Source organism: Glycine soja, chromosome 2 (assembly GCF_004193775.1).
Source record: "Glycine soja cultivar W05 chromosome 2, ASM419377v2, whole genome shotgun sequence".
NCBI classification, from domain to species: domain Eukaryota; kingdom Viridiplantae; phylum Streptophyta; class Magnoliopsida; order Fabales; family Fabaceae; genus Glycine; species Glycine soja.
The window spans coordinates 42,358,796-42,385,938 of NC_041003.1; the positions used below are offsets into that span (position 1 = coordinate 42,358,796).

A 27,143-nucleotide genomic window follows, 5' to 3' on the forward strand; every position below is an offset into this window, starting at 1 on the left:
AAGCGACACAGTGCGATGGAGACGTCCTCAATGCCGACAACAGAAGCAGCCAACGGCAATGACGCAGAGGAAACCAAGGAAGAGGAAGCAAGAAGAAGAAGGCTCGACGTGAATGAAGTGGAGACAATGGCGTATGGATGAGGGACGAGGAACAGTAGTGTGCAGGAAGTAAAAATTTTAAATTTTAATTGATAAACATTTTTGTCACTTCACTTAAATTGTTGAGTGCACCAACAATAATGCTGGATACACCTAGGAACACCCTTGTCTTTATCATATAGTTGGATTGTGATTGCAAGTCACAATATTGATTTTTTATTTTTATTTTTTTTACATTCATGGAGAGTACTTTTGTCCTACTTTGGACAAGGTTATGAAATAATGGAGAAAAAGTTTTCTTGAATGTGAATCCACAAAAGTGAGTCTTTAGCTATGAAACCGATATAAAAAAAAATTGAACCAATTCAGAGTTGATGAAAACCAGTCAATAATCAGTATACAATTGGTTAAAATCAAATCGATGTTAAATTAGTCTTTTTAATTTTTAATTTTTATTTCATCTAAAATATTTTTAAAAATAAAAAAATACATTCTTAAATATTCCTCTTGAGTATAAATTATTTTTCTCACCTATTCTTAATTTTTATGTTATGACACATATAATTTAGTCATTTATTTTGTGATTCTACATTATTTATCATTTAAAATATTATATAATATTAAAAATATAAAACTAATTCAATTACAACTAAACCATTGTTTCAATCATTCTATCTGTCCTGATCATTTAAAAACATTTTCTTTTTACTCATGGTTTTCTCTTATAAATATCCCCTCCTTTCCCGTTAGTTCTTCACCACCCTTCCAACTTTATCTTTTCTCTATAGCTCCGTCCAAACATGACTCTCCGCAACCACCAAGAGCTCTTGGTTGCTCTTGCAATTCTATATTTTCTTGCCACCTCACTCCCTTCAGTTTCAGCTCATGGCCCATATGCATGGGATGGGGAGGCCACATATAAATTCACTACTTACCACCCTGGCCAAAACTACAAAGGTTTATCCAATGTCAAAAACTACTTCCACCATCTCGGCTACATCCCCAATGCACCACACTTCGACGACAACTTCGATGACACCCTCGTATCTGCCATCAAAACCTACCAAAAGAATTACAACCTCAACGTCACCGGCAAGTTCGACATCAACACTCTTAAACAAATCATGACACCCCGGTGTGGCGTCCCCGACATAATAATCAACACAAACAAAACCACATCGTTTGGCATGATCTCGGACTATACCTTCTTCAAAGACATGCCGCGGTGGCAAGCTGGAACCACACAACTCACCTACGCTTTCTCCCCGGAGCCAAGACTTGATGACACTTTCAAAAGCGCGATTGCAAGGGCCTTCAGCAAGTGGACCCCAGTGGTGAACATCGCGTTCCAGGAGACGACGTCGTATGAAACAGCCAACATTAAGATTCTTTTCGCGAGTAAGAACCACGGTGATCCGTATCCTTTTGATGGTCCAGGTGGGATATTGGGCCATGCATTCGCTCCCACTGATGGGAGGTGCCACTTTGACGCCGACGAATATTGGGTGGCGTCTGGCGATGTCACCAAATCGCCGGTGACAAGTGCGTTTGACCTTGAATCTGTGGCAGTGCACGAGATCGGGCACTTGCTCGGATTAGGCCACTCGTCGGACCTAAGAGCCATCATGTATCCTTCTATACCACCTCGAACTAGGAAGGTGAATCTAGCGCAAGATGATATAGACGGGATTCGAAAGCTCTATGGTATCAACCCCTAATTATTATAGCTAGGTGTTGTTTGTACTAGAACTAGAGTTTTATTTCGGTAATTTGCATTAAAGGATTTTGAAAGTTATCGAGGTGAAATTATTCTAATTCAAGAACAACAAAAATAGCATGTAAGATATTGTATTTTAGTTTTCTCTTAATTAAGAATAAACCAGCTGATACTAGGTGATGCATATATGATAATGAATAAATGTGACAAATTTACCTTAATTTATCTAATCTATATAATGTTTTAGCATTTACATTAACAATTAATTACTGTCTATTGATCACTCTTGCAAGAAAATATCCTTGTTAGAATGCTAGCTACAAATTTATCTTTTCATTTAACAGTATTGGGACAAATAGTTATTGTTGTCCTTAAATGTATGCGCTGACAAATTTCTTTCTAAAAGATGAAAATTCAAATTTTAATTTTTGAAAATAAAAAAAATACAACAAATTCATTCATTCGTTAACTTTCGTCCATTACTGTTAATGAAATAGCCTAGATGACACATTCAAGGACGAATTTGTCAGCGCTCTACATATTCAGGGACGAAAATAATTATTTACCTAAAATATAATTTAATCTTCATCTTCTCCCTCATTTTTAATCGTTCCAAACATAACATTACAATAAATACTTAAAAAAATAGGAAAGCAAGTATAAGTTAGAACAAACATAATAGTAAACATAATATTGATTAATAAACATAATCTATCTGTTGTTTTGAAATTTTTATTATGACAACATTAGGTAGTGACAAAATCGAGTTGGATCTTATTTTTTTTTGTAATTAAGGATTAACTTAATAACATTGCATTTTTGTTTGAGTCTCATATTTTGAATAATGTATTGCACATTAGAAATTTTAGAGTAATAGACGTGTTATGTTCATTAATCAATATTATGCTTATTATTATGTTTGTTCCAACTTATGTTCGTTTTTCTATTTTTTAAGTATTTATTATATTGTTACACTTACAACGATTAAAAAAGGGGAAAAGATGAAAGTTAAATTATATTTTGGGTAAATAGTCATTTTTCGTTCATGAATCTGTAGAGTGTTAACAAATTCGTCCCTAAATGTGTCATGTATGTTCTTTTATTAACGGTAATAAATGAATAAATTTGTTGCACAATTTTTCACTTTCGATGACTAAAATTTAAATTTTCATCTTTCATAGACGAATTTGTCACCACTCTACATATTTAGGAACAAAAATGATTATTTATCCTTTTTTAATTCTATGGAAAGTTGAAAACAACTAAGAAGGATTAGCCAAATCTGTCCTTGAGTTGAGAAGGATGGTGTAGGGCACGAGGAGGAACATTCCACGAGCACAGAGGCTGGGAGATTTCCGTTTAACAGTTTAAACAATTAGTGTTAATTGAATAGTTAAAAACAATACTATTTGTGCAAACTTATGCTGAATATGATTTTATTTGTTGTTTTTTTAAATCAAAATTAGATTTTAACTTTAGTCACTCACCAACCCTCAATATTAATTTTTATTGCGCAAACTATCACATTTTTTTTTTGGTGAACTGAAGGGCCTAAGGCTCCCCAGAGAAGAGATATATTGAAGCTATATTCACGATGAAGCTAATATATGGTTTTGATAAAATAAAATCATTTAAAATAATGAACCTATATTCACGATATAAGGCACTCTTGATATGGTTTTGAAAAAATCATCATAGTTCACTAATTTTTACTGTGCAAACTATATTCACGATGAAGTTATATACGATATTGATAAAATAAAATCATTCAAAATAATGTACCTATATTTTATCATAATTGATGTACATTGAATTCCTTATATTTGATAGTATATATAATGCTTTATTTACTCAAGTTTATTGTTGCTTTTTGGGAAAATGCTTTTGAGTTTTGGGTGAAATTCTATTATCTTTGGTTTTCTATTTGAAGATTTTAGCATACAAATTAGAAATATATATAATTAATATATTAGAATCCTTTTCAATACACCTTTATCTATCTATTTATTTATTTATCTATATTTTTTTTAACATCTCACTTTTCATAAAATAAATAAAAAAATTATTTAAAAATTAATAGAATTTTTAAAATTTAAATAAATGAGAGAAAAAATTTTGTTAATTAAAATAAGGGTTTGACAGTACTAGAAAATAAATAGAGTAAAATGATGTTTTAGAAAATAAAGGAATGTTTTAATTGATTATTTATTTAATGAAAGAATAGAGTTTCTTTTTATAAAATAATAAAGTAAAAAAATAGAGTAAATAATAGGTTCAGAGTAATCCAGTTATAAATAGAGACATATTAAGTTAGTTTTTATATTTACGATATTTTTCTCTCAAATTTGTTCACCTTTCTTCCTTTCCCAAAACACTCTCTTTTCTCACATACACTTACACCTATTTCAGTAAAATTACGATCATGAACCTGTTAATTGTTCGATTATCTTGAAATTTATGATCATGAACCTGTTAATCGTTCGATTATCGTGAAATTTGGACACTCTCTTCGGAACTCATTTTCACACATTTTCATTGTTGGAATTTGTGAAATAATGTCTGTAGAGAGAAAGAGAAAGAGAGAGAGAGAGAGAGAAATCCCCCTCACACAAAGATAGTGAAATTGAGGCTCCAATCCCTTCTTAATGCTTGGAGACCCTAGCAGAGAAACCAGAGGAATAACTTGAGAAATCTTAGGTAACCATTAGAGGCGCCACTATCGCTGTCAAACTACACTCGTGAGCCCGTTTAGAAGTAAAAGATGAGTTTATCACAATTGGGATTAGAGTGAACATGTGTAGGAATCCTTAGAGGATCAAATTGAGGTTAATTTTGGGGTATTTTATGTGTTTTAATTTTGTTTGTACAATGATAATTATAAATTGCTCATGTTAGACAGGTCAATTGATGCCCTGATGCAAATAGGATAGTTCAATTGAGTGTTTGGCTTTGAATGTTAGAAACCTAGAAATTTGGAAATTCTTGATTCTTGCATGTTTTGTTGAAATTGATTGAGGGGTTTTGTTCCTCATGATGTGATCACATGTTCTATGCTATTTGTTTTGAATTTGGGTGTGTTTTGAGGTTTGAATTGTGCCCTTTTGCTTCACAAAATGGAGGTTTTTCGCAAAGCATGATTGTGCTTGATGAGAGCACGTCCATGCTTAGTGCAAATCAATTGTTTTAAGCTCGTACTATTTCCTAACAACGTGAGTTAACTTGTAGCCTAAAAATGACTAAGAAAATGATTGAATTCAGTTTTGTGGTCTTCATAAAAGTTGTATACTTAGATATTATCTAACAAATGTCATTGGTTTCACCCAATTTGGAGTTGTATAGCCCCCTAGAGAGTCAAATTACTGAGCAAATGTTGAACTATCATGATTAAGCAATGATCCAATGTTTACCTTAGGTTTAGACATAGTTCATAGTCCAAAGGGTTTTTGTGATTAACATAAGAGTTGTAGATAATTGTCTTAGCTTTCAAACAAGATAAGTAGGAACTGTGTGTGGGGGGAAGGGGGGTGTGTGTGTGCGAGTGGATATGTGTGTGTGTGGGAGGGGGGTGGGTGTGTGTGTGTGAGAGAGAGAGATTCAAATTACTAAGCAAATGTTAGACATAGTTAATGGTCCAAAGGGTTTTGTGATCGATAATTGTCTTAACTTTTAAACAAGATAAGTATGAACTTTGTGTGCGTGTGCGTGTGCGTGTGCGTGTGCGTGTGCGTGTGCGTGTGTGCGTGTGTGTGTGTGTGTGTGTGGAGAGTTTACATAGAATCGTGAGAGTTCCATAGACTGAACTTGTAAAGTCAAGTCTACTTCATATAAAAATAATAATAAAATATTTATAAATAACATACTAATTAAATATTTCAATAATATAATAAAACAAAACAATAAATCATAAAGTTCAGAATATTTGAATAGCCAAGTCTAGTAATAATACATAACTACTAGATAATAACTTGCAAAAGTTATAGTAGTGGTAGATCATTCTTATCGAAGGTTTGATGTTATTGGAGAACAAAAGTTTGATATTATTAAAGGTGGGAATTTTGTATTTGAGAATAACACACTAAATGAAGGTATGTTGAATGGTAAACAGACAGAAAACAATCCAAAATGACTTAGATTTTGGTCTAATTTTTTTAACTTGCTAACTCGTTGACTCGGTGGTAAACTTGAGAGTCTACCAAGTCTACTTAGAGTTTGTCCAGAGTCTACTAAAAAAAGAGTTTATTTAAGAGTCAACTCGTAGAGGACAAGTGAACTCGTAAACTCGTAAAAGTTAGCGAGTTAACTCGAGAGTTTGATAATCATGTGTGTGTGTGTGTGTGTGTGTGTGATGTATGAAAAGTGATAATGTGTTGGTGAAAAGGTGTGATGAGACATGTGTTGTGAACAAGTGTCAAATTAATATGTTCTTCAAGGTGATTATACATGTTATTGTGAAGTGTAAAGTGATGGCGTTGAGTTGTGAGTTATGAACTGTACAATCACACAACTGTAAGACCCTTTAAGGGCAATGAGTTAATGTACGACGAGTATTGTGATGAGATCCACTATAGGAACTCGACGAGTTGAATCACTTTGAGGCATGACAGGTTAAAATGATTTTGAAAATAATTGAGTAATTGTGTGTATTGTATAGTTCAAACTTCAGTGACACATACATGATTTTAAATGCCTATTTTAATGAGGTGATTAGTCATATGAACATAACATATTAATATTATTAATGTGTGATATATATATATATATATATATATATATATATATGCATAAGGTGTGATAACATGATGTCTTGGGATTATGTGTGATAAATTATGTGTGAGTGACAAGTTGAGTATGTGTTAAATTTTGAGATTACACGTGTATTGAAACATTATGTGCATTGAGTTATGAACCGTACAATCACACAACTATAAGACCCTTTTAGGGTGACGAGTTAATGCACGACGAGTATTGTGATGGGATCCACTATGAGGATTCGACGAGTTGAATCACTTTGAGGCACGACGAGGTAAAATTATTTTGAGAACAATTGAGGAGCGCGAGTCATGTGTTTTGTATAGTTCATAAATAAAGTCTGCATGCTAAAATATTTTCTGGGTTGAACATAAATCAAGAGGGAGAAGCCCTAATAGACTATTCGAAGTCTAGGACTTGGAGGTAAATACACCTGGTTTGAGTGCTCCTTTAAGCCTGTGTCGATCCCACATGGTTGGAGCATTCTTGCAAAACAGCGTGATCATGACTGATCTCTTTATGATTTTACCTACTGAGTGTGACTTGACTTACTAGTGTATGATCTGTGTTGTCATGTACTCTCAGGCGCTCGACAAGGTTTTTCATTGACATGATACCACATTACATATATGATTGAGTTTTAGTGTATCTATTGCATAACGCCTGTGTAATGATCATTGTGACTTGCTATATGATGTTGGGTAATGAATTGTGTAAGTGTGAGATGTAGTATTGTATTTGAAATGTGTTATCTTGAATATATGATTAATCGTGAAAGCATGTAATGTGATTTTTGATTAAATTCTAGGACAAGTGATGTTACATGATGAGTGTTGAAATGATTCGAATTGTGCCAAAATTAAGCCTTGCTATACCTATATTGTTGTTATAATTATATTATTCTCATAATTATATCATACCTGTATGCTTTCATTTATTCGTCAAGGAATGTGATGACTTACTCCCCGTGTGTTATTTGTGTTTGGATCCTGTGATGATCTCGAACCTTGTGTTTGTGGGAATAGATGACTAGGTGGATTACTTTAAGGAACTTTGTGCTTAAGGATATTGAGACACTTGCTCTGATAGGATATGACATTGGAGTATGAATTTCTGTTTAAATTACTGATGTTCTGAACATGTTATTTTACTTTATTTTATTCTAGTGCTTAACTCAAGTTCTTTTGTAAACTTGAAGGACTTTGTTTTGAGTCAGAAATGTTTCTAATAAGTTTTATTTGGTAACAGTGAAACGAATATGAACTACTTATCCACGTGGATTTGCTTACGATTTTGTTGAATAAAATTGATTTAATTAGAATATGCAATTTACATGTTTTTCTCATTTATATGCATTTTACATGTTTTTCTCATTTATATGCATGTTGAGATAGAGGGTGTCAACCTCTCCTTAATATTTTTTTTGTTAATTACAAAGGTAACAATACACTATTAAAAAAAATAAAAAGAATTTTTTTTATTAATACAAGTTTACCATAGTTTAGATGCATCCCAATGTAATTAATTTCTAATAAAAAACTATTTTGATGCTTCATGGGTGGAGGCTTCATTTCCACCTTTCTTCATTCCTTATATTTTTTTTATGTTAATGTTTTGAGATCACTTTTAGTTTTATTATTATTATTTGATAAAACTAAATGTAGGTTTTGACCCATTAATATTTCGTGTCAATTAGGATTAGGTTACCCTTGTTTTTCTTTAGTTATCATTTAGAACTCTTGATGTGTTCTTTTGTGCGGTTTTAGACTTAAAGGAGGTTTGAAACTCGGTATATCTTGCTTTAAAAAACTTGAAAGATAAAGGCTTTGTGTGATTAAGAGTCAAGAAGTCAATTAGGACCTTGTTTGGAGCTTTGATCAAGTAAAGGAATGGCCATCACCTTGTAAGCATGAAGACAACTTGAAGAAATTAGAGTTTTTTTTTCTAAGTTGTCTTCATTGATTTGTCTTCATGTTAGAAATTGGAGTTCTCATAAAAATCATGTTTTGTATTTACTACTACCAATTAAAATTGAATCACATCGATCGTTTTTCTTTTACTTTTCTTTGAGATAAGTTAGCGACTCACCAAAAACCGGAAACCACAAAGTTGTTAGTTCCTTGTCACATAATAATGACAGGATTAAACTATATTGATACTGCCAAAACACAAAAACGTACAAAAAAAATGGTTACACTACATACATTTCTTTCTCCTCTCAATATATATATATATATATATTTCTTTCTCTTCCCGTCACCTCTCATTTCCATTACATGATAACCTTCTTATTCCTTTCTATTTATTTACTTTCATAATGTTATTGCCAACGTAATTCGTTTGTCTATAGTAAATTTAAGAGCCTAAAAGGTAAATAAGACCACATACATTCACAAAAAGAAAATACGACATTCTTAAATCTCATGAAATCATCACCGGACGTGTAAATCAAACAGAGTTATTCTAACTTAATTAGTCTATGTTTGAGTAAACATTTGCAACCTCAAAATTACTTCTGCGAACGAATCAGGAGCGTTACTTTTGCTGTGGTCCTTTAGATTAGTATTTGAACGTGTGCTGCGACAAGTCGGACGACAACACAATTCGACAACTCAAGCATGTCTTTAGTATTTTTGAGTTTGAATCTTAGTTGTGGTCTCTAAAAAAAATCTCACGAAGTCGCATTATATTCTCTCGTCCTGTGAAATATTAAGGAGCCCAAAATTGCAAATTTTACCTAGATACTAGAAGAATGCAAGGCTCTTCATCAACAATGATTGAGGTTTCCAGAGAATAATATACTGAATAAAAATCAACATCAATCACACATTATCCAAATTTTAAGTCCAAAGTTCTATTTCTTCCATTTTTGGTGTCCCTACCCTCAAGTTTTTCTGTTAATTTAGGTGTTTATCTGAGGTACGTACCTGCTGATTTAGTGATTTAAGAATAAGATAAAACGTGCTTCATGATCAACTGAAAAGTAAGAATTCCTTTAGATAACCTATTCATGAAAAGCTTCATCATCAGATGAGGATCCACTTGAAGAATCACTGTCAAATGTAATGGTCTCCTCTTTTGATGATGGTAGTGCTTCTGCTTGTTGTGAGGAGGAACCTGTAAAACATTTACTATTCAGTCCTTGAGCTATTAAGTCATGAAGATTTGAATGGCTTACATAAATCAGCAAGATTAGAAAGTAAATTATAAAAAAATAAGTCATTTGATGGGATTTATTTTCATAGGTACAGACAGATAATGCCGGCTTGTTTTAAGGGTTAGATTCAAGAAGCCAATATAATCCGAATCTTATGGTATTCAAACTACTCAAGTAAATACATAACTCGGAAAAGAGAAAGTTAGATCGAATAGATAACCAAAGTAAGTTAGTGGGTAGAACACATAGCAAACAGAATAAAGGACAATCCTGAGCTGAAATACATTAGTGTTAGGGAGAGATTAGATACGTTATTGAATTCTTAAGCCATTTTGACTTGCTTTTATTTTTTCTTTGAGGAGGATTGATTTCCTTACCTCACAAATAATATACTTTTGGCCTAGAACTAGAAGTGCATTATCTTTTTGTCTTGCTAATGCTAATTTTTTAATCTTATCCAAATAATTAAAAATTATTCACAAATCATAATGAACTAAGTAGTCAAAAAACAATAACATGGAAGTGACTCTAGAGCAAACCTTTTTGTGCTTTAGACTGCAACTTCTTGGTGTGCTTCCTAATAAGCTTTTTAGCTTGTGTGATCGTGAGCTGCCTAGCAAAAGGAGCGATCTGATCTCCATCATTTTCACCAGAATCCCCTTGAGTTTCATTCTCTGCTTCTCCTTTCTTTGTCTTGTGCACTAATGCCTTTGCCTTGCGGCGCTGATTACTAAATATTCCTTTAATGGATGTTACAAATCCATCACCTGCTCCTTCATTTGGACGCTTAGGCCAAGCTGGTGGAAGCTTATCAGATTTTCCTGCTTGGCCTTCATTGTCACTCAAAGTAAGGTCCATTTCTGGAGCACCAGCACTAGGGAGCTGAATCTGACCTTTGTCTTTAAATTTCTTACCCTACATGATCCACGACAATAGGACATTTAAACGAATTAAGCAAAATCAGTTAAATAATTTCACCAACTTGAGTATAAAGGAAATGAAAAAAACTAAATATTGCTCCTTGATACTGAAATTGTACATAGCATTACAACACATTCCCTCCGTTCTGAATTGATTGATGTTTTTGTATTAAAAGAAATCATATTGACTGATATTTTCGGTTTTTAACGAGATATTACAATATTTATTTTAATTTTATCCTCTAATAAATACTACTATTATTTTGAAAGACTTAATAATATATTTATTGAAATTAAGAAAGAGAGTCAAGATATTTTATTAAAATTGCCCCCTAATAAATATTATTGTGTTGAGATACTTATTTTTCTTAATTTGTGTGAAAAACCTAAACATTAGTCATTTTGGAATGGAGGAAGTATAAGATAAGCAATCATAAGTAAGATTCAAAATGTTGTAACAAGGTCTAGCGCAGAAGCAGAGTAGGAAGCCATGGCGTCAGTCAATAGTGATATTGTCTAGCTCAAAGAGTTGCCTAAAGAACTAAAGTTTAGGAATACTAATTTGTGATAATTAGGATGCCTTGCACATTACTTCATATTTGATATTCCATAAGAGGACTAAGTACACTTAGGTAGATTTATCATTTCGTCACAGAGAAGATTTTATTGGGTGATATCACCACTAATTTTGTCAATTCCAACGAATAACTGACAGATGTCTTCACCAAGTTTTTGAGAGATCTTCAAATTGATTATATATATAACAAGTTTGGTGCATATGATTTATATGCTTCAACTTGACAGGGAGTGTTGGATATCATTAGATATCTCTAATTAAGGAAATCATAGGATCTACATAATTTGGTAACTAAGAAATTAGAATATTTGTAGTTTTGTTGCGCGTGTTCTTTTCCGCTCAGCAATTGGCAAAAGCCATTTTAAAGGGAGTCACAAGCAACAATTTCACTCAAGTTTGTTTTAGAATGTCGTTATAAATTTGCCGTGGCAGTTAGGTATGAATAGTTGTCTACAAAGATAAACACGATGGGTATACATTCATTCTTGTTAACAACAAATTGAAAGGAGATCAGGAAACAGTAAGTTGTTCATTACCTGCATTCCAGTCACGGATTTCAGGACTCCCCATATAATGTGCTTCTTAATTCGAGAGAAGAGTCTCCGCCAAGTCCCGGTAAACTCAACTCGGTGAAATTGATCCATCAATAATTTCATATCACTCACAACAAATCTTGACCCTTCATAGGTAATACACAATTCCACCTGCAAGAAAGAATATGTGATTCATAAGAAATTGGAATTATTTCAACAAAGTTGATGAAATGTGATGAGTGACAACTTCATCAAATGGTCCAGAACTACTACCAACCTGACTAATTTTGATGTTGTGAAATTCCATTATTTTTTGTGGTCTAGATTTCTTCTCTTCAGATGGCATAGCACCTTTGCAATCTTTTAGTTTATTCTTGGATGCTTCATCTTGTGAGACAAGTTCATCGGCTACAGATTCTGCCACGGTATCTTCCTCTGTCTTATCAAAAGAAGATGCCTTTTTCAACTCGGGGGTTATACCAGTACCAGGGTTAGCTTTGACATTTTGTGTTTTGGATGCCTGCAAGCATGTTACCAAACTCCTTGTGTTAGATCTATCTTGTTTCTTAAAATGTCATAAAATTGGATGGTGAGAATAAAATAACAAAAGTAGAAGAAGCTATATATCTTTCCCTAGCTTTCCTACCAATGTAGTATAGCATTAGCCTTCTCAGGTTCTTTTATTATTAGAGGAATGCTAGCAACACATTTCTTGACAATCCCTTTCCAATACTTTCTCCACTATTAGGTGAAATCTTATGCTGGCCCCTTTAAATATCATGCGTCCATTCTCTATTTGTTGGCCAAAATGAGATTTCACCCAATAAAAAGTGTTAAAGAATGCGTTACTTGCATTTCTCTTAATATTATTACTTGAAAACCATATACTAGAGAATGGACTCACTTGGGCAGAATCAACTTGAGCAGAAGACTGATTGCTTGAGGGAAATAGCATTGCAGTGATGGTGGATTTGGATGGGGCTTCAGACTCTTTCGTTGCACTTGAAGCAGAAGCTTCATTGACCGATGAACCTTTTTTCAAACGCCTTGCACCAGCTGTCGTCGAAACCTTCCAAACCTCCTATATGAGCAATCATAATTTTTACTTAAACACATAATATCTATGAATTTTATCATTGTTGTGGAAATAAGTCAATGAGCACATTGAAATTCTAAATTAACCTGTCGGCGTTGTGACTCCTTTTTTTCTTCCGGGAAGAAATACCCCCACATCATTCTGTACATCGTTTCTGTCAAATGGATCTTAAGGGGATAAATCTCTACCTATATAGAGTAAAGTATGTTCATGTTAGGAAACAAAAGGCACAAGTATTGGCTTTCCCAGCAAATATCTCCAGTAATATTTTTACTTCACTCATTTTCTATGATTCCCAGTTCTCCAGACAATTTCTGAGTTCAGTTGTATTACTGTTACTGTATAATAACAATTTCTGATATTAGAAAAACAAATTTCTTCACTTTATTTTCTTTTGTTTCTTAGAAACTGTCTCATTTTTCTCTCTCATGAACTTCAATAGATTCGCTTCCGTAATTATTGCTCCTTAATATTCTGCTCTCTCCAATATGTAGAGACATTGTACATTTGTAATCAAATACACATAAAATATTAATTTATATTTATAATCTTGGGCAGGGTCTGCTTAACAAAACTCTAACATATTACACTTGGTCTCAATTATTATAAGCATCAGACATAAAAATATGAAAAACCCAAATTAGAATAAGAGGTGGATTCTATTATTCTGTACTGAACTTTACTAATTTTAATGAGAAAAATAACCATAAGAAATCACTTACCTTGAAAAGTTCAAAGGGAGAACTTCCATCCTTTGGAGCTCCCTGTCTCGCATCAACTTGAAGCATCACTTTTCTGGGAAAAAAAACAAAACCATAAGCAAACATGCAATATCATGATACCCAGAAGATAAGGAAAACATAGAAAGACACTAATCTTTATTGAAATAGAAAAGGTAATCAATCTTATAATCAAATAAATTATTAAGAGGTCCTTTTTTCCTCCCATTTCATCTACATCAATAATTTCAACAGCACATGTAAATTTTATTATTTTAGTTGTACTTTTCCAGGTTATCTGTATGCCTTTTCAGTTGAAGCTTAAAGAGAGGAAGTAGTATGGAAACCTAAGGGGTGAATGATGCAGTTGAACTTGAACTTAACAACTAATCAGATTTTAATTAGCAATTAAGAAAATGCATGTAACATCAAAGCAAAAAATATCAGAAAATCAACTTGGAAGCACCAGTATGTTGAAGAAAAATGCCTGGAAAATTACATACTTTCCCCAATCGGGTGGGGGATTCCATGCTGACAGAATTGTATCAGATTTGGCATTAGATAGGCAATTTTTGAAAACAATATATTTTGTTGTGAACAGAGAAATGCCGACATCCTTATAATCCCGGTCGAAGTCGTAGATCTAAGTGATTAGCAAGATGAAACTGAATTAGTATATTCTTGCAAATTGAGAGAAAAGAAATAAAAAAAAAAGTTAGAAAACTAGGAATTAGAAATGAATCATTATAAGCTCAGGTTCATAGAAACAACGACAAGAAAGAACAACTAAACTAGAAAGAAAAAAAAAAAGGATATGCGCTGATATAGTATCTTTACACTATTGTCTAATCACAAGTTTATTAACTTTGATAATAACAGCTTGAAAATTCATATTAAACATGATTTCAACTTAATTGATAGTGTAAAAACTTTTATATTAACACTGCATATCATTAAACTTAACTAGAAAAGATCATGGTAATTTTTTCCATTGTCCCCCATAACATGCAGGGATAAAGAAATTTGCAGATTCAATTTTTTGGTAAATAAATATATTGATATTTATTAAATGTGTATTTTAAGTTTTTATAATTAATTGAATTAAGTAAATATTTTGGGGTGAGATATTAAGTTGAAATTGGGTTTTTAATGATTAGTCATGTGAACCACAAATTAGTAGAGTTTTAAAAAAAATTAAATAAATGAGAGAAAAGAGTTTTTGTTAATCAAAATAAAGATTTCATAATATTAAAAAAATAAATAGAGTAAAATAATATTTTAGAAAATAAAAGAATGTTTAATTGGTTATTTATTTAATAAAACAGTAAAATAAAATTCTCTTTTTATGAAATAATAAAATAAAGAAAAAATATAATAAATAATAGACTCAGAACCCTAGCTATAAATAGAGACATATTGGGTAAACCTTTACAATTACGATCTATCTCTATACTATTTCTTCTTCCTAAATTTATTCTCCCTTCTTCTTCTCCTAAAACCCTGCATAAACCCTCCCCTAAAGAGATATGCCCCTCGCACAGAGACAATAAATTTGAGGTCATAATCTCTTCTCCTTCTCTTTAATGCTTGAAAACCCTAGCATAGCAACGGCTTGAAGAATCTTAGGAAATCGCTAGAGATGTCGCTATCGCTGCCGGATTACATATGTGAGTCCACTTAGAGGTAAAAGATGAGTTTATCGTAATTAGGGATAGAGTGGACATGTGTAGGGATCCTTTGGGGATCAAATTGGGATTAATTTTAGGATGCTTATGCATTTTAATTTTGTTTGTACAATGATAACTATGAATTGTTCATGTTTGACGGGTCAATTGATACCCTGATGCGAATTTGATGGTTTAATTGAGTGTTTGGTTTTGAATGTTAGAAACCTAGAAATTTGAGAATTTTTTATTCTTGCATGTTTTCTTGAAATTGATTAAGGGATTTTGTTCCCCATGATGTGATCACATGTTTTGCGCTATTCATTTTGAATTTGGGAGTGTTTTGAGGTTTGAATTGTGTCTCTTTTGCTTCATGAAATGGAGTTTTTTTTCGCAAAACACGACCGTGCTTGATGAGAGAACGCTCGTGCTTAGTGAAAATTAGTTATTTTAAGTCTGTGTTACTTTCCTAACAATGTGGGTTAACTTGTAGCCTAAAAATGACTAAGAAAATGATTGAATTAGGTTTTGTGGTCTTCATGAAAGTTGTAAGATCCTTTAACATGTTGTTTTAGGATTATGAAATTGTGATTGAGATTGAGTATATAAGTGACAAGTTGAACATGTGTTAATTGATGAGATACACGTGAACATGTGACAGTGGATTGTGACGTTGTGAGATGTTAATTTGTGAACATGGGATATGATTGTGAATAAGTGGTTGGTTAATACTTGATGCGATATTACTTGTGTTGTGAATTGTGAATTATTCAATAACACGACTGGTGTTTGCCTTGAGAAAAATGTTTATGCATGAGGTGTTAAAAGAAAAGTGTAGGGGTTTCAAGTTAGGAACCTAACATGTTAAATTGTAGCACAATGTATTAGACGTGTTTGAAAACAAGTGTGAGGTCATGGGTATTGTATAATTCATAAGCAGTATTTGCCTGCAAAAGTTGTTTTAGGCTGTTGGACCTGAATCAGGAAGGTGAGACTCTAACAGATTCTTCGGAGTTTAGGTCTTGAGGGTAAATACACTCAGTTTGAGTGCTCCTTTAAGCTTATGCTGATCCCAAATGGTTGGAGCATTCTTGCAAAATAGAGTGACTCTGACTAATCACCTTATGATTCCACTTAGTGAGATTGATCTGACATACTCATTGTATTGTGTGTCTTGTTATGTACTCCTAGGCGTCCTGATGTTGTTTTTCACTAACATGGTACCATATTGCATATAGGTTTGAGTCTTAATATAATTGTTGCATAACATCTGCGAATTGTTTATTATGAATTTGGTGATTAAAAAAGTGAATTTTAAATGATAAAGTGGTGAAGTGATGTGGATTGTATTAAGTTGAACTATGTCATAAATATTTTCATAATGTATTTTGCTTATGTCTTTGTTTATCCATATTTTATTTAGAAATGTTATAACTCACTTTCTATGTGTTGTTTGTGTTTTGATCTTGTGATGATTTCGAACCTTGTATTTGTAGGAGCAGATAACTAGGTGGATGACTTTAAAGAACCTTGTGCTAGAAGACGTTGAGACACAATTCTCTGATAAGATTGGGGCAAACATGGATTTTTATTTCAATTACATGATGTTCTCAACATGTTACTTTATTTTATTTTATTTCGCTGTTTAACTTAAGTTCTTTTGTAAACTTAGATGACCTTGTTTTGAGCCGAAGATATTTTTTAATAAATTTTATTTGGTAACAATGAAGTGAATGTGATCTTTTTACTCATATGAATTTGTTTACGTGATTTAAATAAAGTTAATTTTATTAAATTCTATATTTTTATATATTTTTTTACTTATATGTATGTCGAAATAAAAAGTGTCATATTACAATGCATTTTATAAAAAGTCAATGGAGTAAATTTGGGCCATTAAGTTCGCAATTTTTAGAACCTATCTAATACATATGAAGTCAGACTCAGTGCTGAGAATATTTGATGCTGGGACAGCAGTTCATACTTTGTCAGAAACAGATTTTTCAGGGGACTGGATGAGCTTTGAAAGGATAAACAGAGAGGAAAATAATTCTTACCATGTCATTGATCTCAATTTCAGCAAAGGATTTACCATCAAGGAGCATGCTCCAAACAACTTTGTTAATTTGCATAGATATTCGCATAGCATAAGAAGGACTTTTGTTCTTCTCCTTCTCCATTAACCGCTGCTGTGCAGCTTTTTGCATTGCCATTCTTAATGATGCATATGCTTCTTTCCTAGATTTTCGCGCATTTACAACTTCTCTCTTCAGTTCTTGGACCTGCCAGTGTTAGACAACTTTTGATTACACACGAAAATTTGTCGTATACTAAAATCACCATATAACTTCTTTTTTTTCTTATACTTTTTCTCTGTTAATAGTTTTAGTTGTTAATGACGTTAGCAGGCCATGCATTATAAATATAAATAGTTCTATTTTACTAGTTGTGGGGTTAAAACAATTTATGTACAAAAAAAATGACATGTAGTTGTTCCATTAGACTCCTTGTTGCACTATTACCTCATTAGTTAGTGATTATAATTGACAGCAAGGACTAAAACTAAAATTATTAGCAAAGAAAATATATAGGGATCAAAAATATTAAAAATCTTGTTTAGCGACTAAAAGTAATATTATAAAATGTATAGGAACCAAAAACATAATTATCTCTATTTGACGTTTGTAACAAGTTGTGCGTAATGAACAGACATGATCAATTTGTGTTTATTAGGTTATTGTTGAAACTACAAGGATTTTTGGAGGAAGGAAAGACAAATAATCTGAATCTGATATTGACAAATCTAATTCAAGAATGACGATTCAGATTTATAATACATGAGTGGATGTTAAAAAAAGAAAAGAAAAAAAAAGACAGTGTCTTGTTGATTGATCTTTTTTCTCTTTTCCAACAATGGACTTAAAGTATCCATTTCCCAACTTGTTCTCAACTTCTTATTAATTAAACATTAGTTTGATCCATGTTGTCTTACTTGAGCTAATGAGTCTAATCAAATTGTTCATGAACTTGGTCTGAGCTGAACTTGGGCAACAAAAATGTTTCGTATCAAACTGAACTTGAGACGAATTTCAAGTTAAGACTATTTTCTATTGAGCCATGCCAAGCAAGACTTAGCTAAGCTGAGCTAAGACTCATGTCCAGACCTAATTGTAGCCATTCAGCTACTGAAAGAAGTTCTCTCTCACACACACAAAATAAATAAATAAAGCTATAGGAAGAAGTTAACCCAATAGAAGAAATTAACTGTGAGAATGTCAGATATGTTGACAACCTGTAGAATATATGAGCTAAATTAATTGATGATATCCTCATACAATTAACATTTGGGCAGCATAAATAATGAAATCATGGAATTCCTACTTTTAATCAGTTTCATACTGTAGAAAGCATTGCTATTTCTTAATGGTAACAGATTCTGTATCAATAGTTTCGATTGTACTCAAGGTGTAAGCTTTAAGAAGGCTAACTTGTGCTCTTTTTCTTACACACTACTTTCCTTCTAAAAGAAGACTATCTTTTTATCATCAATTCACTATTACAGCTAATAAGCTTATCAACTTCTGCCAGTGGATACAAATATTTAAGTACCACAATCATAAAAATATCACCAGGCAGAGCACTAGCCTAATCTGTTTTTCGCAGATACAAACAACTTAATTCAAAGAACAAGCATCTATAATTGGACTCGAACCATCCAATTACATACATTTAAAGGATTTTTAACAAGATTCATTTCTTACCAGCATGGCTATTTCACCGTCTATCATCCACAAGTCTGCTTCCTTTTCTGGATGCGGATTTCTAGAAAGGTCATAAGAAAGAGACAGTTTTCTTATATCATCAAGAAGCAACCTTAGTTCCCTCTCTTTCTTTTCAAGGTTGATTTTTTCAAGTTCCACCTCTTCAACACCATCAGGTACCACCTCATCGGCTTCTTCTTCGACCATTTCATCATCTTCAATAGAAAGTGTCTGGCTACTTTTTTTAGGCCTAAGTTGTTTATGATATACTTAGTTAATTTAAAGAACTATTCATATTGAACAGAAAATCTCGAATTTAAATTTCTTGAAGGGAAAAAAGAAACTGCATCAAGGTAAGAATCATATAATTCAACTACCTGGATTATCTAAATTAAACCAAATTCATGAATATGAAACATATCTGCCTGATAAATAATTTCAGAGTAAATGAACAATAATTTTAAATAGAAATTAGAAAACTATTGCAGCATCAATTAACATCAAACACTGTATCAGGTTACTATCCACTGATTCACCAAAAAAAAAAAAGAGGCTACTATCCACAGTAAAAATGTAACTCGGAAATTGAAAATATATAGAGGTAACGAGGAATATGTGACTTGACCATGCCAAATAACAAGACTGACAAAAAACCTGATTGATCTATCCATATATAACAGCTAAAGAATCTGACCCCTGAATCTCCGAGAAGAAATTATAGTGGTCCTAGACTCCTAGCAATGTAGTCATTTAGATGGAGTAACCAAATTTACCTGACACTGTTAAATTTGATAGGGTACTAAATGGTGTAGACATACAAGAATATCTGATGTAGGCAAACAGATACAAGTAGATTTTTAATCAGTGTAAAGCAAGAATGGTTATCCATACTTTGGAACCCGTGCAAGGAGAAGATTGCACAACACGTCCAGCATGACCTGAAACTGGCGAGATGTCATTGTTGCTGTTATATTATGAGAATTGAATGTGAGCTCCTTCAAGGGTTTCACCTGCAGTATTAAATTATGAATTTGACAGAGATTATTGACCACCACAGCCATGACAAAAGACTGCAAACTGGTGAAAAACACTCATAAAGATATGCATTTACTAAGAAAGATTAGGGTCATTTTTTTTTATAGAAAAGGTAATTTCGTTAGAAGGGAAATGTCTATACATAGGAGAATAAGATGACATTCAAAATAAAACTAAGAAAATAAAAATAAAAATAAAACCAGCAAAACTTAAGAATAGCAGTGCACATTGATAACCCAAACTCTACATAATAAATCTGAAATGGAAATACCATGAGCCAAGCACCAAAGAGAAGCCAGAAAATAAAAATCTTATTCTTCTCCATAAAATTTATAAAGAAATAGTGAAAACTGCACAGTTCATGACCTCTTTTCTTCTAACAAGCCCTTTAAACCTTATTGTCAAAAAGGTATAAAAAGATTTAGCACGAAACCAATATTCCCCAAAACACTACAAAAGAAATTAGCAATAAAACAATGTAAAAACAGATGTTTAATTGATTCAAAATTGTCCATGTACGTAGCACAAATATTATGGAGATGGCTGTTTCTATTATCCGAATGTGCAGCAAATCATTCACCACAGATAAAAAGACTTCATCTTACAATGAGCTTTGGATTTCCCAATAAATTGATCACAGGCTAGGATATGATAGAAAAAAATTACCTTCATTTCTGGAGTGCCTCCTTTGTGCCTTGTGAACTGAAAGTACATATCACAAGGCATAAAAACTCTCTCAAGAAGAGCACCTGTACGCATTACTTTTGGAGAGCCTCTGAGAATTTTTGGTAGCCACTGCACTCCAGCCCCTGGATCAACATCTGTTGGTGCAACATGGGCCTGCACATGCTCCAACATAACAGATAACTCCCATCTTTTCCATGCAATTTCAGGCTGGTATTCACTACCATTTACATCTGTAGTACTAAGAGCTTGCTCAATCATCTCGTAACCAACATGAAGGACTGAGTGAAATGACTGGGCTAAAATGCGGCCACTTACAGCAGCAAGCAGAAACCTACCCTATAAAAGCATGAGTACACACATAATCTTGGCACATTCTTTTGCAAATTGATAAACAAAGGAGAAACAACACATGAAAAAAGATAAGGGAAATCAAGATACAAAAAATGTGTTAATTGTTGGATGGCTGTCTTAATTCCAGTTATTTGCGGCCTATTAAATTTTAGTGGAAATTCACCTTAATTGTTGTCACCCTGACCCGCCTTAATTGTGGCCTGCTAGAATTGGTTGTAGGGTCTTGGAAAGGGATAGCTATGGAGGGCTGACCAGAAAGGCTGAGTGAAGATATGGCATAACTAGTGCTTATAAGGCTTGGACTGTTCTCCTCTAACAAGCCAGTTTTGTGGAGTTGAGTTATGTCCTAAGCGCAAATTCTAAGAGAGTTGGTTGTCAATGTCTTTGGTTTTGTAGGATTGAATTAGGTTCTATTAGAATTCAGAGAAAATATGACACATGCTCTTCAGAGTTATACAACTAATTATCCTAACACAAACTAACAGGAAACAGAAAACCAAACTGTCAGCTGTTCTCAAAATAAGATCTGTTGAAAAAAAATTGAATAAAAGGAAATTGTTTTAATCTAGAATCAAGTTACCATATAAAAGGCATGCACAATAATTAAAATGCTCTGTGTCTCAGCCCATAAGCTCTATTTAAAATGAAAAAAAAAAAAGTATTCTATAACTTACATTTGCGTCCTCTGAGTGAAGATTAAACTGAGGTTCAATAATATTAACCATGAAGTGTCGAATCCCCTCCTCAGTGTCGTCAGCATTCTCATTTTTAGCTGGCAGGAGACAAAAAAGGGAAATAAAAGAGGGTAAACAAATCTGTCAGTAAAAATACTCAAGAACAAATGGTGCTTACCAAAATTACATCAACGATCTGGCAAGCAGTGAAAATATTTGTTGTGACACAAGGCATATTAATTGATGTATTTTTTTTATTTTTTTGTGTGTGTGTGTGTTTGTGTGTTCTATTTTACTACTTGCATGTTAATTTCCTGAAGCTTATGGCACATACTAGATGGCAAGTTGTCCGCATTATCCAAATGTGGTGGGGATGAAGGTAATTCAGGATTCTTGGCAGCCTGAGAAGAGGGAGAATCCGAGATGCTGTTAGTGTTAAGGGATGTTGAAACTTCATCTTTATGTGTCTCAGCTCCTTCATCTTGACAGGTTTCAGCTCCATCATCTCGATGGGATTCAGCTTCATCATCTTGCTGGATTTTGGCTCCATCATCTTGATGGGTTTGACATGCATCATCATCTTGATTAGTTTCGGCTGCATCATCCTTTTTGTTGTCCTCATGTAATTTTCTCTGTGCATACTGCCGAGAAGGAGAAGGCTTGGCAGGTGCAGCGGCTTTGGAAAGAGCAGCAACCCAGAAACAAACAGCATTTCTGTTTTCAATATTCCATAGAAGCTTCATACCATAGACAAACACGCGCTGGCAACTGTCAGCTATCACCACATTGTAGCCATCATCGTCGTCGCTTGGGTCTGATTGCGTATGCTCATTAGTTTCGCTCTGTTTACCACGCTCAAACTGTACACACGTGGTCTTCTCAGGATTTATTTTTCCCTCTTCACGCCAGGCTCCCAAAGTATCAGGATCGGCCTTTGCGGACTGTTTTCTTATACTGAAGTAATCACAGGATAAAATAAATCCATCATCAGGATTTTTCTGCGTCATGCAACCTTTTTCAGAGGGAACGTTATCCTTGGATGCAGATTGTGAGCTTTTTGTTGCCATGCTAATTAACTTAGAAACACTACAGCAGTCTTCTTTACTTAGGAAAACTTTGGGCATATGAAGGTCAATACCTTGGTAAACAAGATCAAGAAGGCCACGGTAGCTTTCAAAAGTAAACTTTTGCTTACCCCTGCCAAAACATAATTCAATCTTCAGCTTTGTCATCATGAAGGTCAGTCCTCTGGCTGGATCATCATCATGTAAAGGCATGTTCTTTATACAAATCGGTGTGGAATCTATACGAATCATAAACTCGGTCATTACTTTATCTAGTGCAAGATTGCCTGATCTGATAATTCTTGGAACACCAAAACGAGGCCAGCGTGAAAACATCCGCAGTTTATGTGGGGGAAGGTACATCAAGTTCCAGAATTTTGTAATCCATGCTAGATCATGAGCACCAAGTTTTATTGTTGGGGAAGCCGGTGAAACATTCTGAGAAGTGTGAGGAGGCTGAGATAGAGTAGCATATCCTTCTATACTATCTCTTGCAACAGAGGGTGGACATTGTTTTTCTGATGAAGGAGGAAGGGATCTAAAAGATAGGTTCCATCGAAGTGAAAGAGCAGTGGATCTGAAGGGATCAAATACGAACTCACGAGGTTTTCCTTCATCTGGAAGTGAAAATAAATAATGATTCAATGGTTTGCCAGAGTCACAATCCCAGTCCATTGCAACTTCAAGTGTAAAAAGTGGGACTTCAAAAAAAGCACTAGAAACACCCGGCGGAATTTTGGAACCACGCTTTTTTGCCATACTCTCCAAACTGCTCAAAAAAATGTTGAAATCTTTCGCGGAAAGAAGAATGCGACCATCTGACTGGTGAATTTCCATAGATCTAGTCAGAAGTATAAGTTTATCAAGCTTTTCATAAGGATCTGTACTTGCCAAAATATGCCATCTTGTTTCAGAAAATAATAAGGAAATTCTTCCATGAATGTAATTTCTCATGTCATCCCACCATGGCAAACTCTTCTCCTTTTTTGGTGGCACAATAAGTGGGCCGGGGTTTATAACACTTAGATTAGCCCTCCGTAGCAACACAGTGAAAGCATAACTAATATCAGCAAAAACTGGTTCATAACTCACCCCAAATGACACTTCGCCTTTCTGAAAATGCAAGGACAAATCTGTGTATGTCTTCATTGGCGGAGTAGTACCAGTAGCAGATCGAAGCATGCATACCTTTCTCCATGCCCCAACATAGACATCTTGAAGCATTTGAGGCTGAAAGCTAGTTGCCTACTTGAAATAAATAGCAGAAATAAACAATAATGACCAAGAAATATTATCAGGTTAATCATCATTTAGTAATACCCCAAATAACACAAAAGAAACAAATACAAAGTTCAATTCAAGTAACATGTAGCTTTTTCTTAAAAGCAACAGGAAACCTATAAATTCATGAGCACATGTATGAGTTACGACCGAGTTTTATTGGATCCTTTCAAGATCATGATTCTATATTTTGATAGGATCTTCATAACTTAAGGATGACCACAATATGTAAACAAAAAAAAAAACTAAAGGTACATATATGAAAGAAATTGGATTCTTCATATTACCTGCTGAGCCATCACAAGACGACCTTCACATTTACCAGAACTTCCAGCAAAAAGAGGATATGTGTAATCTCGAATCTGGGCCACAAGAGAACCTGTGTTTAAGAGAATATTTGACCCATACAGTCTGGAAAATGGTATGTCACATTCAAGACAAACAGGATCAAGCTTCCTCAGAACTTCAATCATCCCATCATCTCCACCATCAATTTTTGTCAAGCTTACATCTAAGTCTAATGCAGATATTGAAAGAAGAGAAGTCCTTGAAGTACTAGGTTTGAAACCAGCTTGAAAGTCATCATCAATACAAGCACCTGACCCTTCAGATAACACTAGGTTTTGGCATGCCTGGTAATATGATCGGAATGATTTTTTATAAATTTCTTCTCGCATTGATTCAATAGTCGAAGGATTGTTTACATCAACCTCAACATCATTAAAATAAACCTTTTTTTCTTGAGGAGAATTATTGGTGTCATCAGTAGGTTTTGGATCTTGCTTTGCCTTGGATATAAATTCATCTAAAAAGTTTAACCGGACAGCTAATTCACCAGCTTCCTTCTTCAACAAATGGTAGTGTTCATCAAGCCATCCCTGAATTGGTTCCTCTTCAATATCAAAAGTTAACTTGCGTACGAAAAGCTTTACGCATCCAAATTTTACTGAACTAGGCTTTTTCGCTTTAGAACTGTCTTTCTTCACAGGAAAAATCATATTGGTCTTTGCAGCAACAATAAGTTTCAATGCACGCAACATATCCTCTAGAGCATCATCAATAGCACGCAATTGCAATCTGAATGGCAAACAAATGTGAATATCCAGACCTTGAATTACCCAATCCCATATTGTGGCTACAGGCCCCTTTGCATCAGATGCACTAGCAGCAGATTTACTAGGAATTCGTGAAATTTGCATCCGGCTACTCTTGATGATTCTGGCCCCATTAAAATAAAACATGAGTCCTTCAAGGAGCACTCCTATACGAGCATTCTCAGAGAAAATTGACTGCACCTGAACCATAGCATCAACTCCATCTCCCAGCCCAGCAGATATATTTAACATTTCTACATCAACAGCAAAAACAGATTCTTTCTTCTTTTCTGAATGCCCTGATTCCACAGTAGCTTCATTTTTCCTATTAGTATCTTTTACATTAGACATGTCTTCGACATGTTCATCATTACCATGCTCCTGAAGCTTCGTATTGTGTACCACTAATTTTAGCTGGAGAACCAGTTCAATTAGTGATAGATGCACATCAGGCTCCCACCTCATTGTAATTTCTGTAGCACTGAAAAGAGAACAGGCAGCATTCTCTTTAAGGCCGCCTAAACGTTGTACAAATTTAATAGTTTGCATATTAAACAATGCCACTTTTGATACTGGCCTATTTTCATCCATATATTCCTGATAGATAGATCTAGCCCTTCCAAGTTCTACCTGTTTGGATCTTTTCTCCTTGTTCACACTCAACTTAAAATGAAAGATTTCAAGAGAAATACAGTACTTTAGCTTCCGGTAGTCATCGGAAACGGTGGAGATTATGTTTGCAGTGCGCGGGGTACCATCTGCTGACACATTTATTATAACTCTACCACCTTGTGAACCAAAATTGACTCGCTTGGGATCAGGAACAACTGCATTTTCTATTCCAGTCTCCCCCAGTACATATACTGAACACTGTTCAACATTGAATTTCAACATTTGAGTTCCCTTCCCTGAACTTTTTGATGATCGAGCCCGGGTTTGCGTTGTTTTTTTCTTTGAAGCGGAAAGGCTTTTGAATAGAACTTGAAAGGATATTGCAGTTGATATGAATGATTCTACTCGCTTGAAAGTTAGATAAACTCCCATGCTGGTCATATTAACAGATAAACCTAGCACACACTTAGGAGCACCTTCTTCAGAGGATTTCAAGTCCTTTTTGCCCCAATCCAAACTAACTTTAGTAATGTGCAAAATGTAGCCAGACTTTGACTCAGCACCAAAAATTCTTTCTTTCAAGCATTCTTCATTTTCATTAGCCAAGTTGAGGTTTAATTCACCAAGTTCTGTATGCACTGTAGTCCCCATATTCGAAATGTTGTTTGCAGATAGATGTGTTGATTGTAAGCAACCCTAGATTTGGAAAGCAATAAATGGATGCTTTGTGGTAAATGTCTTTACTCAAAAGCATTTGAATTAACATATAAGGTAACTTCATCCAATAGAACTTAAAATGGTCAAACATTGGAGATATAATCACTTTAATAAAAGAAATTTAAACAGTCAAAGAAAGCAAAACAATCCATTCATAGCTTTCATTTGATGGAAATGATCAGTTTAGTGCCTTTCCAAAAAAGACTCAACCAATAATTGACAATGATCCTTTGAACCTCAAATCTAATCCAAGTAGCTGTCACTCTTTTAGTAGTTTATAATAATAATAATAATAATAATAATAATAATAATAATAATAATAATAATAATGAGCATTGGTTCCTCAAAATGTTGGTTTTAGTCCCTAGAAAAACAAGTGTTTAATACGTTTTTAGTTCCTGCATTTACCTAAGGTGATATGGTTGTAGTCCTTCACCAAACTAAAAGCTGTGTTTTTGGGTAAACGTAGGGACTTAAAATGTATTATATTATTATTGGGACTAAAACCAACATTGCAAAATACTTTGAGGGAACAAAAGCATATTTGATCCTTTTAATGATTGTACATACATCATTATGCAAGCGATGAACCTATAAAATTTGGAAGCTTTTAGTTTGTTATTTTCATTGACATGT

At 33.7% G+C, this 27,143-nt stretch overlaps 2 protein-coding genes across 2 annotated transcripts; one reads left to right on the forward strand and one right to left on the reverse strand.

Annotated features, from left to right (window-relative positions):
• The first annotated feature begins 843 nt into the window (after window positions 1-843).
• On the forward strand, window positions 844-2,069 carry LOC114395582 (metalloendoproteinase 1). The gene has a single exon (XM_028357409.1). It carries the CDS (start codon window positions 900-902, stop codon window positions 1,815-1,817), a length of 918 nt encoding a protein of 305 aa, XP_028213210.1. The 5' UTR covers window positions 844-899; the 3' UTR covers window positions 1,818-2,069.
• A 7,241-nt stretch (window positions 2,070-9,310) lies between these two features.
• LOC114395592 (protein SABRE-like) lies at window positions 9,311-26,480 on the reverse strand. Its single transcript, XM_028357420.1, has 15 exons — window positions 24,372-26,480; window positions 22,074-24,048; window positions 21,740-21,837; window positions 20,694-21,050; window positions 19,884-20,002; window positions 18,993-19,242; window positions 17,289-17,513; window positions 14,071-14,210; window positions 13,571-13,643; window positions 12,935-13,036; window positions 12,657-12,833; window positions 12,030-12,272; window positions 11,756-11,923; window positions 10,262-10,637; window positions 9,311-9,682 (listed from the first exon to the last, which is right to left on the reverse strand). Exons 1-15 carry the CDS (start codon window positions 26,439-26,441, stop codon window positions 9,570-9,572), a joined length of 6,486 nt encoding a protein of 2,161 aa, XP_028213221.1. The 5' UTR covers window positions 26,442-26,480; the 3' UTR covers window positions 9,311-9,569.
• Window positions 26,481-27,143: the final 663 nt, after the last annotated feature.